Genomic DNA, 17,485 nt, shown 5'->3' with positions numbered 1-17,485 from the left:
CTCCTGATAACTCACTCAGGTTATTCAAGAGGCCTTGCTGGTGAGTTTCTCAAACTCACCAGCAGCTATCAGAAAGGTTAAACAACAACAGCTTTCATAGAGCATGACCGAAAATGATGGTTTTTAATGTCTGTTCTCTTACAGTGTGATTAGTGATACTACGCTGTCAGAAATAACAATTCCTACATGGAAAAGCATGGAAGTGTTGAGCAGTAGCACTGCAAAACAGGACCAGCTGAAGCAGCAACTTCCATCTGCTGGGGCCAGCCGTGCTCAGGGACTCAGGACTGCCAGCATTGGATGATGTCACCACTACAGAAACTGAAGTGGGATCCTGCAGCAATTCAGCTTCAAAAGTCACAGACCACATCTCTAGGCAAGTACTTGTGTCGTTAAATTATCAATACTTTGTATAGCAGCATCTGTTATGCACATTTGGAATTGAAGCAGAAGTCCATATAACAAGCAGGAAAAGTTTCAGAACACAGGTGTGGTCTGCAAGGTATTAATATCTCTTATGAGGAAAGCTGAAAGGTAAACTTAAAATGGAAGAATGAAGTTACCCATAGATGAGAGCTGGAAAGTAAGCTGACAAAGGCCTGTACTGTCCACCTTTTTTAAAGATCAATGCAAACCTTTATTTTCTATAAATAATTTAATAAATACTTTTGTTTTACAATGATACAATAAATGACAAATTCATAGCAAATGAGTCACAAAGAATTTAGAATCAGTATACTTTAATAAGGTATCAGTGTCAAAATACATTTCCTTATCAAATTAAAGTTCCCATATAGTTATAATATTGTCAATAAGAATTCAGCAATATAGATTATGAAATAATTATGATAAAAAGTATGATTAATATTAAGATGGAATATTTTTCCAGAGTGTTTTAGTAAACTGTTAGGCTATATAACATTTTTAATGCTGAAAATACACAAATAAGAAACAGAAAAAAAGCAGTATTCAAGTGTCTTTAGTCTTTGATGCCTTTAAGTCCTTGCCACTGAAAAAATGTCAAATCTGGCTAGCCAATTTTCATTCATTACATGTTGACTCTTACACTATCCTTTTCCCATAGGAATAAATTCACTTTATGCGTAGCTTATTTTTGGTAAAAAGAAAAACAGAGCACAAAACAAAACAACTCCTGAAAGATCTGCCTGCAATAAGGACTACTGTAATTTTTCTTAACACTATATACCACTACTAACATAAGATCTTTCACTTTCAAAAGAGTGCACAGTATGTATGGTTAAGACTCACTTAACACAGCAATTTCTGAAGTGCTCTATGAACCCAAGGCTCCCTCTCTGCAAGTGTCAGTGCATGTAGAAAGCAAAATCACAAAACAGGCTTCAGTGGAACTGGATGTCTAAAACCAATTACCTTTGTTCTCAGTTTCTGGGCCAGATTTTATACCTTCTGTACATTGCCACTGTTCTGTTTTCTTCAGTGAAGCCACAACGATTTATACCAGTGGAGGAAACCAGATGGATTTCAATAAATATCTCAATATGTAGTTATTTCAAAGTCAGAACTGCCCCCCCTACTTCTATTAGTTTCAATATTTTTGCTGTTTAATACATTCCAATTTTCAACCTTCAATATTTGAAAGCATGCATAGCCTTATTTCTAAAAATGTGCATGACAATACATCATAGTTGAAAAAGAGCCCTGAAAACATCTGAGTTTAATAACATTTCCGCTCTTGATTAAAGCATAAGGTAAGTTAAAATGAGAAAAACCTGTTTGTCAGTAATTCGTCTCACTACCCCACTTTTAATTCTTTTTGTCCACTTACAATTAAGTTAGCATAATATGCCAGAAAATACTACTTCTAGTTTCAATATTGAAATTATCTTGCTAGCCAGCAATACACCATGAAAAAAGCTAGTAGTATTCAGAGGTGTTAGTACTGGCCAATGGTCAGATTCCTGAAGTGTCAGAAACACTCCAAAGAAATACTATCGGTTCTTAACTTTGTTGCATTCTAGACACATAGCAAAAGTACCAAGAGATGATTAACAGCTGACCCAAAGAGAAATAATTAAAAAAACAAAAACAAAATCTGTTTTGTGTTTAAAAAAAAAAAATAAAATATGAAGGGAATGACAAAGAAAAAAAGACAAAACCAAAAATACAATAAGAAACCCCAACGCAAACAAAAACGCAGATCTGAATCCTCCACTGGGATAAATCTGTAGGACTCTTGTGTCTCTAGTACTAAGCCAGGTTAAGTCAGTTGAGAACGTGACTTGCTTCTGAGGAAAAAAAGCTTACAATGTGCAACCTTCACAGATACCCACAAACACTGTAGTTCACCATTCACATTTCTTTCACCAAGGTGTATAAAACTGAAGGGGAGAGGAGGAAGGCTGAAGGCTGAGATTTCTCTTTAGTATGCTTTTCCAGAAGTTATTAAAGTTACAAAGCAATAAATGCTGGAAAACAGAAAGACTCAAAGGATTTCAATTTGGCAAATGAACAAAAAACTGTGGTTGGAGATCAAATTTGTTTCATTTGTCTTTGGCAATAAAAAATAAATCTTTGCGGTACTGCAGCCAAAGTATCACGCAACGAGGCATTTTTACCACAGCTTTTTCCTAGCATGAAAATCGAAGGAAATTTGAAAGTATAAATTACTGGTAACAAGATAAAGGGAGGGTAATCAATCTCTCTAAACAACACTTTAATTGGAATAGAGAAAATACAGTAGATGTATTTCTTTAATATGAATAATAAAAGTGAGTAACTTCAAAAGGCCACTATTTGGTAACATGGACAGATTCAATATCTATGTAAAATCCTGTAAAAGTGTATTGGTATTAGAAATCGTCTACTTGCAAAAATATATTTAAAAACTGAAGCTGTTTTGAACAGTATAGGCCAAGGAATACTGCAGGATTGCTCAGGTTGCCTGGTCCAGGGCTCTGAGCAGTTCACTGCCCTGCAGAAGCGTGGAACTGCCCAAAACAGGGACGTTTACCTCACAGTCATATCTTGTCAACTCAGGCAGCAAATAAGGTTCAAAGGAAGACCCCAGCAGACGACTCGTCACACCTGAAACAGTAAAAGTAAGTGAGGATGCTGAAATCAGAGGGAGAGAATGATAGTGAGAGAATGTTTCTCTCCTCTCTTCCCTCTTCTGTTTATACCAGTTACTACTTCTGCCAGTACACCTCAAACTACCAACAGTTAACATTTTCAGAGCAAATGCAATCATCTCTGCCTTTAGGGGTTACAAGCACAAAGTTTTCCACTTCCACACTAAATTCAGATCGTTCAGACGAAAATGACACTGGTGCAAATGAAGAAAGCTATAGTAACATAGCTCATAAATTGACAGCCTTGCTGTCTCCATTTATCTCCTTTCATTGCAGATATTAATTTTTAGAAGGGAGATGTTGATCTGTAACCTAGAAACCTCAGCTATCACTGCTGCAATGAAGCTGCTTAGTACAGTTTAATCAATTTTATCACAAGACAAGAACGTGTAAGAAGATGACTAGACCACTAAGGTAACAAAGGTACTAGTTCAACTGAAATGAAGGGAAAAAAAACCTGTTTTTCCTCATATATCACAAATGTAAATGTTTAATGTGAAACTTTTAACAACCAAATTAATTTTACATTTTGTGGAACACTATGCAATTGACTCTTGGTTTAACATTCTCTAACTTCTTTGTTAAAAGTTTTATTCTCATGGAATCAGTAGTGGAACTAAGTGCCAACATTTTTCAGCCTCTGTATTGGACTTTTCTTACCTGACACTTTATGAGCTGACTGCACAGTATAGTCCTGATAATGGGGACTGTAAAACTGAGGGGAAAACGCTCCTGCTTTCAGATTTTCACCAGGACTGCCACAGGTGGGCTGCTGCTGCAGTTGATTCATTGGTTGGCTCAGACCTCTTGAGTTGCAGACAAACTCATCTAATGTTCATGCAGGAGAAAACAACAAAAAAAAAAAATTAAATCAAGCCATTGTAATTGTTATAGTAGCTAATACTAATTTGAAGCAAATTGTTCCTCAGTGTGACAAGGACACTATGTAGGCATATCTAAAATCTAGAAACTGTACTATCTGGAAGTTGTATTGTACTGAAGATATTTGAATAATGAAAACCAGTGTTATAGAGAGAAAGCATCAATTCTAGCTCTGAAATGTCTGCACATTGGATCAGCACAAGGTAAACCTACTTACCTCCCAAGTAAAGGTAAGGATAACATACAAAACAATCTACTTGGCAGCTATAAAACATACCATAAATTGTTCAACAGTAAGATATATAACTTGATCTTGAATTTTACATTCTTTGTATTTTTTTTTCCACAGAGCTTATTTGACATGTCCTTACAAAATAGTTTTTCTTTCTATTCAACTAGCTTAACTTAACATTGCAAAATCAATTTCTTTTCCCTTACCAGTAAGAACACTTGTGCTGAGAGACTTCTTTTCTGTAAGCAAGGAACAGTTTTCACCTTTGAGAAATTTCATTCTCTTCCACATTAACTGAGATGGGTTAATGACAGATAGATCTCCCTACAGTTTGGAGAAAAGCAAAATTAATGATTATGCTGGTGATCTTGGTACATACAAAATTTTGAAAAGGATGCATTTTCTTATGATTACCCCACTCAGCTGTTGCAGTGTTTGCTCTTCATAATCCAACTGTCGCTTCAGTTTCAAACTATTAGACAAAGCAATTCTTGCTGGGTTTACATCTATGCTTCGTTGCCCCAAACCATCCGGCGCCCTATTGAAAAAAGATTTCTGGTTGAGCAAGAAATCTAAACCATCTTTTTCATTTGTACAGATTCTTCTTTCATCTATTTCATTTAAGATACCTTTGACACATGACACTGTATGTTGAATGTCTTTGTTTCCTTCTATCAGTCATCCCACAAACTTTGGGAACTTTACTTGGGGATCAAAGGCTAGCACAAACAGCACCCAGTTGTAAAAATAACATGGAAAAGAGTCATGAGATTTTTAATATTAGGATTTTGAAAGCTACGTTTGTCTCTTTGCTAAGCACAAACACGAGTTGTATATATTCAAGAAATCTACCCCTTTCTGCCCAAATATTTTCTAAATGTAATATGTGGAAAACATAAATTCTTACCTTTTTTTATATATGTGCATGTTGGGAGAACGTATTGGGGGTCCCGAGGGGGAATTTGATAGGGTTCCTGAGTATTTATCCATGAGTCTCCATTTAGCAGGAACATATTCTAATGGTGGATCAGGTGGCCACTGGGTGTTTGGTCTACCCCCCATCGAAGACAGTGGAGTGCTGGCTTGGTTGTGGTATGGTGGCAACGATGACCTACTCATATTGTTGAAGAACACCGATGATAGGGACCCATGACCAGGATTAATGTTTTTATTTGATAGCTGTGGGCAATATTTCTCTGGGAGGAACTGATTCTGTGAAGCAGAAGCAAGAGGTTGGAAAATGGTATTCATGCTACTTAGACTCTGCTGGGTATTTTGTGCACTTTCAGAGAGAGGATGTTCTTCCTGGCAGATAGGGCTTAGCTGGAAATCTTCTCCATCCATAGGAATGTAAGGAGCTAAGGTTTCAAGGTCCAGTTCATTGAAGTCAGTCTGCACAAAAATGAAAGAATTTCATGAGAAACCTAGAAGTTCATAATAGTTGCGGCACTGTGATGTGAAATACCAGTTGGGAGATACGGAGTTAAAAAAAAAAATCACTGTATGCCAAATTTATGTAAATGAAAGTGGCTAGCTTCTCCATATTTAAAAAAACAAACAAAACATTATTACTATGAATTGCACATATGTATACTCATTCTGGTTCAGACAGAGTTAATCTTATTCATAGTAGCTCACACAGTACTATATTTTGGACTTGCGGTCCATGTTTTAGCTATTGCTTAGTAGTGCTTACAAAGAGTCAAGGCTTTCTCTGTTCCACACCTTGCCCCACCAGTGGAGTAGGCTGGTGGTGAAAAAGTTGGGAGGGAGCACAGCTAGAACAGCTGACCCCAGATGACCAAAAGGATATCCTATACCGCATGACATTATGCTAAGCAATAAGAGCTGGAAGAAAGAAGTAGAAGCTGGGAGGCATTCAGAGTTATAGTGTGTTTTCCCAAGAAACTGCTGCATGTGATGGAGTGCTGTTTTCCTGGAAATGGCTGAACATCTGCCTGCCAATGAGAAGTAGTGAATGAATTCCTTATTTTGCTTTGCTTGCACGTGTAGCTTTTGCTTTTGCAAACTAAGCTGTCTTTATCTCAACCCAAGAATTTTTACAATTTCACCCTTCCAATTCTCTTGTTCTTTCTACCAGAGGGAGTGAACAACTGGCTGCATGGGTTTAGCTGTCTTGTAGGGTTAACTGACAACATTTTTCATTTTGAGGTTTTACAGGAGCTAATTTATTTATATTTTGTTCAAGAAACAATGTTTACTTGCTAATCATCAGGCCAGACTAAAAAAAAAAAACAGGCGCTGTTTATATTCCTTATCCAATCTACAGAAGCGTCCAATTTCTGAAGCTCTGCTTCTCTCTTTTCAGCACTGCCACAGTGACACCTCCAAGGTAATTGCTTCATATAATAAAGGATAGAAGCGGACACCTCAGCTTTTCAAAGCATATGCTTGTGTTAGTGCAGTGCATCCAAGTTTTGGTGTACGTGTTATGACACTGTATCTGCATGCATCTCTTCTATTGTCTGCTAACAGAGGGACAATTTTCATGGTTTTCGGAGAGATATTAGTTTCTTACCTGGGAGTTGCACCGACTTTTCGATTCTGTGTCCATGGCAAAGAGTTTCTCAATTACCTCAATCTTAAGATCGTCATCCACAGAAGTGTAGTAGTCTTCTGGACTGTTTGGCTGCACAGAAATAACAATTGGCTGTAAGAAGCCAAGACAACTACAGCTTAGCACACTTAACTACATTTCTATCATATCATTTCCTCCAACATCAGATTAGTGATCACTACAAACTTAGAGAGACAGAGCGATTTAACAGAGGCACCCAATACAACAACTTAGTTGTCCTGTCAGTTTAAATGTTGTGTGGTTGTTTTTTGGCACATCATACTAATAACATGAGATGTGTCCTATTCAATTATTTTGTCAAGAAATATAACACTTTGCACTGCCTCAATAATTTTATTAAAAGCAGACATAATTATTTTGAGTTAGATGGAACTGCTAAAAGCCCTGCAATGAACGGAGACACCTACAGCAAGATTGGGTTGTTCAGAGCCTGGTCCAACCTGACCTTGAAGGTCTCCAACATCCAGTTGAGTCCTAACCTAGTAGTCATCTAGTAAAATTCTGATGAGTGGCTCTAGCTCTCGAGGGCAGTGCCCTGGAAAGTTCATTCATTTTTTCAGCAGTAAACTCTGTAAAGCCAGAGTTTGGGTAAACTTTCTTGATAAAGACTTTCTAGTAAACGAGCAGAAAGAAGACTGGCCTGAGGGGAATTTTGCTAATGACCAGACCGCTTAACAGTGGAGTTTCATTTAAGGCTAATTCCATGCAAGACGGGAGCAAGTTCATCTACTAGCTGGTTTATAGGCTATCATAATTACTTAGTGAGACAGAGGAAAATGAAGAATGCAATATAAAGGTGAGATATAGTTTCCATCTGACATTTTTGCTATCAGTGCTTTCCTACACAAACAGCACAGGATAAAAATACACAGTACAGTAGGGATGTAGATATACTGGTCTTGCTACAAGCATTGAGACAGGACCGTTAACATGAAAATCATCTTCATATTCTGATGGGACTTGCATAGAGAACATCACTTTTGCATTTTTTTTAAAGCTTTTCTTACCGTGGAACAGCTACTGTTGCTGCTTACACTTGGAGTACTGCTGCCAGGTGCAATCTGAGGCATTGTGAAGGACGGTATTGTCAGCGTTTCACCTTGAGCAGCATGGCTTTTCACTTCTACTGGCCACGGTTTGCTTGGTGTCAAAACAGCACTGGAATAGGCAGGGGTTTCCTCAAACTTCTGGATCCCTGGATGGAGTTCTACCAGTGTTAATAGTACAATATTAATGGATGCTTTTAGCTTGTGCTTGTTATGATATAATTATGGCTATTCACTAAAAGTAAACACTAATCCTAGTTGCCATAACAATAAGTAAGTTTGCAAAGACTTTATCTTGTTTAGTCAGCAAGAAAGCCTGATTCTGCCTTCTTTCACAGAAATTTTCCACTGATGTGAGCACATGAGCTCTTATCACTGTTACTCCTGATTTATACACATAGCAGACAGTCCTGGTCTATTAAGCTTCTAAACATAGGCTCATATGTGGTTCTTTGTTGTACAGAAATTATTTACACAAATACTAACCAAAATCCAGGGAAATAATGGCATCTCCAGGTGTTGGAGCCAGCTGTGCAAGTTCCTCTGGTTCTTCTTTTAGCTTAGTAAACAATAAATCACTCTTGTCCCTCCCTGAGATCCCGTTCTCAAAGGCACTGCTCATCGTCAGCAGGTGAGGCTTGAAGAGCGATTCCGTTTGGTCCATAGAGAAGACAATATCATTCTTCTCAATTTCACTAGCAAGAAGAAGAAAGAGTTTAAGCATTTAGCACCCTAAAGGAAAAAGATGTGGTAAAGACAGGTACTGTAACTCTCTAAAGATTGCTCTAAGAGTATTTTTGGTTTCTCGCAGTTGAATGCCAGGCTCTTGACAGGCAAGGCACAGTTCCAGTGTTGCTGAGCACCACAATCTCAGATGACGCAGAGTGTGTGGCCAGGATTTCTGTGAGAATAGTCAGGGCTTTGTTGCTCTGATTTTTAAAGGGATGTAGTCAGGGCTACAATGACCCAGACTATCACTCAAATAAGTATTTTCTTTAGGCCTTGTCCAGGACCAACAATACATGAGCTTTCCAAGGCAGAGACTAATCTGTGGTTCTGATTTTTGAGAAAGAAAATGGCTTTTCCTAGGAACACAAGATAGACTTATTACCGAGTTTTCTCTCTCTGTCACAGTACTAGAAAAATAAAATGTATTTAGTAGTTGTGTTGCACAATAAAATCTTCAGTGCAGGGCTTATGTTCTGCTTCACCAGCAAAGCAGAAGAAAAAAGGCTATGGTGTAATTCAACAGCTTGTATGGGAATGGGCATGCCACATTCTTCATCAATGTCTAACATCAGTAAACAAGATTGAACAAACATGACTAAACTGATTTCAGCATAGCAGCACTGGATAAATAGACCCTTCAAAAATATTTCTCATCCTTGCATTTTTTCCAGCACAAGGATTCAGAAGCGTTTTTTCTGTTCTGCACAACTTACCTCAGCACATAGTTGACACAGATGATACACTGAGGCTGCAGGTTGCGCGTGTTGTAAATGACGGTCCCTTGAGTTTCCAGCCACACGTATCCACCATGCTTGGCAAGCATACGGTACTGGCCAGTCACCACTTGACCTTTTGTACACACTAAGAAATGGGAGCAGAGAGATAAAAATAAGGTAGCAGCACAAGTAAGAATGCATAATACGTAACACTTGTTTAAATACATCTGCTCCCAAGTTTTCATTATGCAGAACTGCACTAGAACATTTGTAAGCAGTGATCACAGAATGGCTTAGGTTGGGACAGATCTTAAAGATCATTTAGAACCAGTCCCCCTGCCATCAGCAGGGTGGCCAGTGATGCTCAACTTCTAGAAAAAATCAGCTACTTTTAATATAAATGAGTCTATTAAGCTAAGCTCTCCACACAAGACACCTAGCGTTTGAGACCTTTAGGCTGTCTGAGTATTTAGATCAATGCATGTTTTTTTTTGTTTGTTTGTTTGTTTTTTTAATTTAATATAAGATTCTAATTGCCCTAAAAGTAAAGTCTGCTGACTGCATATTTCTTGAAAGTTTCTGTTCCAGTAGAATGGCTCTCAAGGTTGGTTCCCAAATTGATTTAGGAAATTATTCAATAGTCTCCCTAATTTAGGTGGTGGATAAAACCAAGGGTCAGATGATTTAAAAGCAATACCCACAATAGAGTAATTCTCGTGGTTTAATTCCATACCTATCTCTTTTTTATGCCTAGAGTCAGGAGCTGAAGGTATCAACAATACAAATGAAGTGAAGGTAGCCTTAGTACAATATTGGTTTTAAGTGGCTGAAGAAGTAACATCACTTTTAAAAAGGTATCAACATTGAGAAAGAAAAAACATCTTATTTATCTAGTTTTGGTTCTCTGTAATAGCTTGGAATTAACAAAAGAGAAGGAACTGAGACTCATGTGAAAAATCAAATAACGTTAATTCCAAATGTTTTATTTGAACTGGCCTGTGTTTCTCAAGCAATAAACTGATGACAGTACAATTCAGGTTTAAAGTTTCATGTAGGTGTTCAAAAGGTGAAGGTTCCCAAGGTATTTTGTAATATTTGAAAAGAATGGTATTTCAACGTGGAGCTCTGGACATCTAAAATGCAGTTTTGTGATGTCTGCCTCGTGTACGCTTTTCTTAAAAGCAAGGCATATTGTCATGCAATTTACAACTGTTCATTTGAAAAAAATAGCAGTAAAATTAGGGCTGGAGTACACAAGCAGTACAAACAAGAATGTATTTATTTGTATGCATACATAATTACACTGAGTACCTAAATGGGAACTGGTGAACTCAACACTTGAACAGTTCGGCAGTTTTTCCTTTTAAACACTTTTATGTGTGAAGACAGTATGCTATCAAAGAAAATAAAGCATTTTACTCAATAAGACTGGAACTTATTTCTGCATTCTCTGCACAGAATAATTCCTTGTGAATGTGGCCACTCAACAGTGACTATTTATCGTCGCTCTCTCCTACACTGCCACTATACAAACGCACAGTCCAACCCTGTGAAACACAACTGCATTGTAGATAATTGTCACTGTGTTCATCTTTCTATCTCTGAAGTTTGTTTGTTTGTTTTCTTCCTACGAATATTTAATCATCCTTCATTTAATTTATTTAGACAAAGAAGAACATTACCTTTATTGATTAAATACTTCTGGCAGAACAAAATCAAAAGGCTTTCATTTCAAAGTGTTTTAGTGACTGAACTGTTCTGCTCTGCTTGTGAAACACAATTACACAGCTTCCTAATCATCAGCTCATCAATAAGAGTCACAGCGTAGGCGCCTGCTACATTACAAAGAAGCTTTTTACTGCTTTAATCTTTTTTATTATTATTATTCAAAGCATGTCATGTTCTGATATAATAAGGTACAGCAGAATCACTCCTTGGGGTAATCTCATAAATTACTAATACACTTGTAACTGCTGACTTTGTTATCAACACTGCATTTAAGGTTCTGGATTCAGAGTGAACTATTTTTTTTTCTTTTAAAATACACCTTTTTATATAGATATATGCATGCATGCCTGGATCTTTACAGAATTAGTAACATGTCAACGAAATACATTCACATTATATACCTTACTGTTGGGAATAGAAAGGGGGACTTGTTTCTTGGTAATGCACCTAGAATACATGTCCTAGACCGTGACATTCAGTTCTCCACTGAAGTCAACAGTGAAATTCTCATTGGTTTTAATGACAACAAGACCAAAGCCTAAATGGAAGTAATTACAGACTATTAATCACTAAATTGGAAAATATAACTCTGCAGTCAATCATTTGTACGGGCGTATGCAATAAAACAGATTTCCATCTTGTTTGCATAACGTGTGAAAAACAAGGTACGCTAAATACTGCCACTTTCTAATCTTCTACTGATGATGACTTAATTAAGACTTCCATATTGTATATGCAACTATACTTTAGAACACAAGCACTATTGTGCCTTGCTTGAATGCAAGGCTGTTAATGAAGAACTTTGGCAATGAAGAAAAAACCTGCAGTTCAGTAGAACTGCAATGAGCATGATTTACAACTAAATTTAAAGGAAGAAAAGGGAAGGAGTCCTGCTTTATTTAGTAGACTCATCTGATGTTTCTCTCTTTCTTCCTCTTTAACGAACTTGTGCAAGGCATTTGACGTGATCCTGCATCACATCCTTATCTCAGAATTGGAAAGATAAGGATTTGAAGGCTGGACTATTTGATGGATAAAGACTTGGTTGGATGGTCATAGCCTGAGGGTTGCCGTCAATAGCTCTATTTCCAGGTGGAAGCTTGTCACTAGTGGTGCCCCCCAGGGGTCTGTCTTGGGACTGGTGCTTTTCAACATCTTTATCAGTGACAGACAGTGGGATTGAGTGCACCCTCAGCAAGTTTGCTGATGACAACAAGGTGAGTTGTGGTTGACATAATAGAAGGGAGGGAGGCCATCCAGAGGGACCTGGACAGGCTCAAAAAGTGGGCACATGAGAATTTAATGAGGTTTAACTAGGCTCCTGCCCGCAGCAGGGGGGGTTCAGAACTAGATTATCTTTATGGTCCACTCCAATCTAAGCCATTCTATGACTTAAGCTTCACTTTTCTTCTATTTTCTATACATCTCTACAATACTAAGTGACAGAATTGATCACTATACTGTTGTATGTTTCTTATTAAAAGAATATTGTTTGATTCTTACAAGGGTGCTTATCATGAATGCTGTGTTTAGTTTTGTATTCTGATTTACAACTCTTTATATAAGCTATGAAGTGGGTATTTTCATGCATAAATTAATAGGAAGAAGCAGTTAAGACCTGTACAAGCTACGTGCTTGCTTGGTAACTTTTTGCATTAGACAACATCTCAGTAATAATGGCACACTTTAAGAAACCTAGGGATTTTCTAATTTGTCTTTATAGTCATCCTCTGAATTGCTAAGAAGTCTGATTGACAATTCTGTTGAGGGTAACAGTATATATAGTGTTAATAATAGCATGGAGTGTTGACCAATAGAGATAGTCCATACTGACCCTGTATAGCACCATATGCACTAGGATGAGTCTGATTCTAAATATTTTCTGTGTAGTGCACTGTATTTTCAGCACTTTTGCTAGTATACCTCACCCTCTCTCTCACTTTTGACTTCATTCAGCATCTTGACCAACCCTCATGTCCAACAGTACAAGTCTGTAGAACATGATACTTTCAGTAGACACAAAGGGCCATCAAACATCAACTTACGCCTTTTGTGAGATGATTCCAATTGCTACATTGAGGAGAAGCCACCACCAATACCTGGTCAAGATTACTAGTAAAAACAATCCAGAAATCCTTACACAGACAGGTCTTGATTTGATAGTCCTATCTAATTAACAGGGATAAACAGCATGGGCCACCAGCCACCAAAAAATTTGCCAACTCTCATTTTATTCCCTCTAGCATTGTCTCATTCTTAGAAATGTAACTCAACAACTCAAAACCAACCATAAAGCATAGTCACCTATTTCCTCACAGGATTACTCTTAGCCCATCATGGGCTACCCACATCCTATCTGTAAATATCACTCTTTTTCACTGTTAAAAGCATGAACACATTTTCAAAGAAACAATTTTAACAAATATATTCCCAGAGAATCTGTAAGTATGGTGTGATTATTATTTTTTTTCAACAGCTCTGGAAAACGTATGATTCATGCTAACACTGTTATACAGCACCCAACTTTAATCACTGCCAAACATTCTTTCAAATAACATTCAACTCAAAGCTGTCCTGAATCCTTGCCACTGCAGCTAACAACACATTATATTCCCTTTTCTCCTTAAAGTCAGACCGCTATTCTTTACTGATACTTTTCTCCAAGATGTACAGAAAATACTTTCTTCTAAGTGCATTCGCTGGGTAATTCCCTACAGACACGATGTAAGTCATAGTCTTTCCTGAGCCACAGAGACAGTGATCATAATAACTACAAAGCAGTTTATGTTTTTGTTTATAACTTGTGTTCCAGAGCCTAGCAGCTCTGCCTTGTTTTTATTAAAACAGCAGCAACAGAAATTTTAGTGGTTCTTTGCTGAGTACTCTCCCATGCACTACTAGTTCAGTGGTTGCAAAGCCAGACCTAGGAAGCATAATTTGTATGTTAGGGCACTATGCTGTCTCCAGCCATTTTGCCACCTTTAAGGACAGAGACTGCAGGTTTGAATCAAGCAATTTTAAGTTATCTTAAGATATCTGCCAAATGGAAGGAAGAGATCTTGGCTCTGATCTCTGTTACCAAAACAATTCAGGTATTTCACATCAAAAACAGCCAAGGCTGGCAGTTTAGGCATAAGAGTAACAAGAAGAATCTGTTTCTGGCAGTATATATAGTCTGTATAATGAATACCCCTTTTAGAAGGTCTCTTTGCACATCTCTTTTGAGTGAGAAGAGGGTTTTTTTGGTAGAAGAACATTCAGAAATATGCTGTACTAAGTTCTTTCTTCTACTCTTTACAGCCATCCTTGTTGCTGAGCCCAACAGTACACCAGAATGATAAACCAGTAAATGCACTTCTCACCAAACTAATACTGCCTAACTCAGCTTTTCAAATTTTCAACTGATCTTTGTATTACTCCTGAAAGAAAGATTCTCTTTTAGCTATGATTCAAATTTAGTTTTAAGTATGGCAAAAATCAAACCATGCAGAAAGAGCAGCAGCAGTTTTCAGCAAGACAAACATGGTAACATGTAAACTTTCTTACAAAGAAAGAACCTATTCTTTTTTCTAAGAATACGTGCACATAAATACCCATCCTCATACACAGGGTGCACTTATATTTTCAACTACTTATTGAGGTATCTACTAGTTGTGACTTATAATTTGCAAATTATGAAGAAAACTAAGAGAGTGACTTACAGTTCTGATGACTTTTGGTCATGTTTTCTGAGTCCAAGGCATGGTAGAACTCATATGCTGAACGGCCCAGCAACTCCTCTGGGTGGTATCCAATCAATTCTGTTATTCTAGGTTAAGAAATAACAAACATTTACAATTCACATCACCTGACAGTACATCACAGCACTCACTTCTAGTCCTTAAAAAAAAAGGATTAAAACCACAGTGTAAGAAATCCTGAACTTCCCTACACTTTAGAAGCTACAGAGGACTTCCAATCATGCTCTTAAATATTTCTATGTTAAGAATAGATTGGCTTTTAATACTACTACTCTATTCCTAGAAAGTCCTAGGATGATCATCATTGCACATGTTGCAAATTTTCCCAGACTCATTGTACAGTATCTCCTGTAGAAGCTCACAACAAGGAAATTGTTGCTGACCAAGTTCTCAAGCTGTTGCCTACCCACAGAAAGTCCCATTACCATCATTCAAAAATAAATGCACACAAAGCAAGGGAATAGTGGCTGGCACCACCAGGTTTGAAAGTATATAAATTGTAAAAGCTTACTTATATATAAGTGTTAATTCACTGCTTTTGGTATTACATTTAATAAAAAAGCAAGGTGAGTAATTAAGGACAGTTAAAAGAAAAAAAATCAGCTCTTTCACTTAGTGTTTCTCAATTGTATGAGAACTTTACCATGTGGATTAGGTTACTTGGGTGACTAATCCACAAGCTAAGTAGGATTTTACACAAAGAAAGCTATGATCTGAAAAAAAAAATGGACTTTTTTTCAGAGCTTTTCTGAGTATTCAGGCAAGGCACGGTTTGTCACAAGTTCCTGAGTAAATGAAAATAGGTCAGCACACTGTGCAGATGAATTTCTCTAATGAGGGGGTGGAGGAGAAGGGTTCTTTTTTCCTAAATTAAATTTGAATTAAAACCGTCATACACACACATTTACAGAAAGTACAGGTAGTAAAATCATAACAATTTAAAAAATCCTCTATATGCATTCAAAAGTTAAAGATATCACATATCTCCTGGGAAAACACGGAAGCATTACTGTTGTTCAAGTCAGCAACAATGGTCTTGGATGCCTCTTCCTAGCTTTGAAACTGCAATAATCACCCACAGTGCTACACAGAGAAGTACCAAAACAACTACAAATCAACTGCTTGGCTGTCATAAACCTTAAAAAGCCAGGAATTTTGGAAAGGGGGTCACATCTTATAGCACATACCTGCTATGAACAGCAGTGCCCAAGTTTTATGCCTCATAACTAAACTCTCCCGGAAGGATTTATCTGACACCACATTTGATTAGTAGCATTGCCACACTGCTACTTCCAAGATGCACATCTCCACTTTTGTGTACTGCTTGGAAGGACAGTTGTGGCCCAGCCCTCCAGACAGAAGCATGTCTTTACAAGACAGACATGTAAATACTGTAACACAAACAGAACAAGAGCACGGCAGTCATCTAGATCCCCCTCGAGCAAGGAAGATGAATCAGATGCAGCTATTTTGTGTACAGTTTGAAAGCCAAGGTGTTGAGTCAGCTTTTCCCTCACCTCCACAGAAGCTCATACCCCCAGGACACCTTGGTTGGTCATGCTGAAAACTGCTCTCCATCCTCACCTCCATGGAATGAACCTGAGCTCATAAAGGTTCAGCTAAGCAAAGGCAGTTGCTGATTTTACTGCATTCCCCCAGACAACCTCGTCTTCTGTTTGTCTTTATAGCTTTGTTTATGCTTACCACTAGACCAACAAAAGGGGAATTCTTGAATCACTCTTCACTGGCAAGTTGCTGATCGTTTAAATTGTGACACAGTCTAATCTTAACTTTTCTCTGAAACCACAAATGCCTTTTCCTTTAATAAAAGCAAGAGTCCTCATAACAAGTGGGTCAGAAGAGCTAAAATGTCAGGAGAACACACTGAATACAGAAGGAGCCCTAACTAAGTACATTTTTTTGCTCTCAGTCGTGTGGACCTACTGGAGCAAGCAGCCAGAGGCTTTTTCCAGGACCAGTGTAAATACGTAGTCTTTAAAAACTGAAACTATGGCCTTTGGTTACACAATGGCAGAGCACCATAAAGCTAGCAGATTAGTTTGGAGCTCAGCACAAGGGGAAGGTTTTTAAAATTCAGGAAGTTCAGGATTTAATCTTAATCCACTCATTTGAAGCTCAAAAGCAAGTAGGGATTGCATGCAAAGAAGGAAAAGGAAATAAAAGTAATTAAATGAAAGAAGCATCACACACCCAGAAGCACCAATGCAAATCCAAAACCAGCTGTAGTGGATGTCAACAATGGGACTGAGATAGCAGGCAAAACATATGCATTACAGCAAGCTAAGGGACTCTTAACTCCTCTCATATATGAATTGCAATCTCTATGCCAACATTGTCTACTTCAACCTTGTAATTCCCCTCTCAAGTTACTCCTTACCAACAAGCTCTTAACAAGTATGTGTCCTCGCTACAAAATTACCCTTCTCCTTATTCCATGGTACAGGAAGACTCGTGGTATGATCCTGCTGTGATAATGCCAAGTTTGATTAAGTCAAATTTTGTCTGGGATTCAAGTTAGCAAGTGGCATGTAGGTTTTTACTATAACCAAAAAAAGTATACAAAAAGATAAGATACTCACAAACCTGACAAGACTGACCAAAGCCACACGAGGCAACAGTGAAATACCAGTCATAAACAATTATTTTTACTTTTAAGCACAAATTGTCTAACCAGCCTCACTG

The 17,485-nt window shown here is 37.7% G+C and overlaps 1 protein-coding gene and 1 long non-coding RNA gene across 3 annotated transcripts in view; one reads left to right on the top strand and one right to left on the bottom strand.

Annotated features, from left to right (window-relative positions):
- Positions 1-17,485, top strand: part of LOC149918903 (uncharacterized) — a 69,461-nt gene that overhangs the window by 33,737 nt on the left and 18,239 nt on the right. For both annotated transcript variants that reach the window (XR_016464059.1, XR_016464058.1), the window contains one exon: positions 145-376. This is a non-coding gene — a long non-coding RNA (uncharacterized LOC149918903). The remainder of the gene's footprint in view (positions 1-144; positions 377-17,485) is intronic.
- Positions 724-17,485, bottom strand: part of EPAS1 (endothelial PAS domain protein 1) — a 78,578-nt gene continuing 61,816 nt past the window's right edge. Inside the window, exons 7-16 of the mRNA XM_031594634.2 lie at positions 14,744-14,850; positions 9,312-9,459; positions 8,356-8,564; positions 7,831-8,030; positions 6,764-6,874; positions 5,132-5,616; positions 4,639-4,762; positions 4,431-4,548; positions 3,771-3,938; positions 724-3,066 (exon numbers count right to left, since the gene is read on the bottom strand). Of these exons, the coding sequence (XP_031450494.1) occupies positions 2,915-3,066; positions 3,771-3,938; positions 4,431-4,548; positions 4,639-4,762; positions 5,132-5,616; positions 6,764-6,874; positions 7,831-8,030; positions 8,356-8,564; positions 9,312-9,459; positions 14,744-14,850 (1,822 nt within the window). The 3' untranslated portion in view covers positions 724-2,914. The remainder of the gene's footprint in view (positions 3,067-3,770; positions 3,939-4,430; positions 4,549-4,638; positions 4,763-5,131; positions 5,617-6,763; positions 6,875-7,830; positions 8,031-8,355; positions 8,565-9,311; positions 9,460-14,743; positions 14,851-17,485) is intronic.

Source organism: Phasianus colchicus, chromosome 2 (genome assembly GCF_987193195.1).
Source record: "Phasianus colchicus chromosome 2, bPhaCol1.hap1.1, whole genome shotgun sequence".
NCBI lineage: Eukaryota > Metazoa > Chordata > Aves > Galliformes > Phasianidae > Phasianus > Phasianus colchicus.
This window is presented reverse-complemented; position numbering and strand designations above follow the sequence as displayed.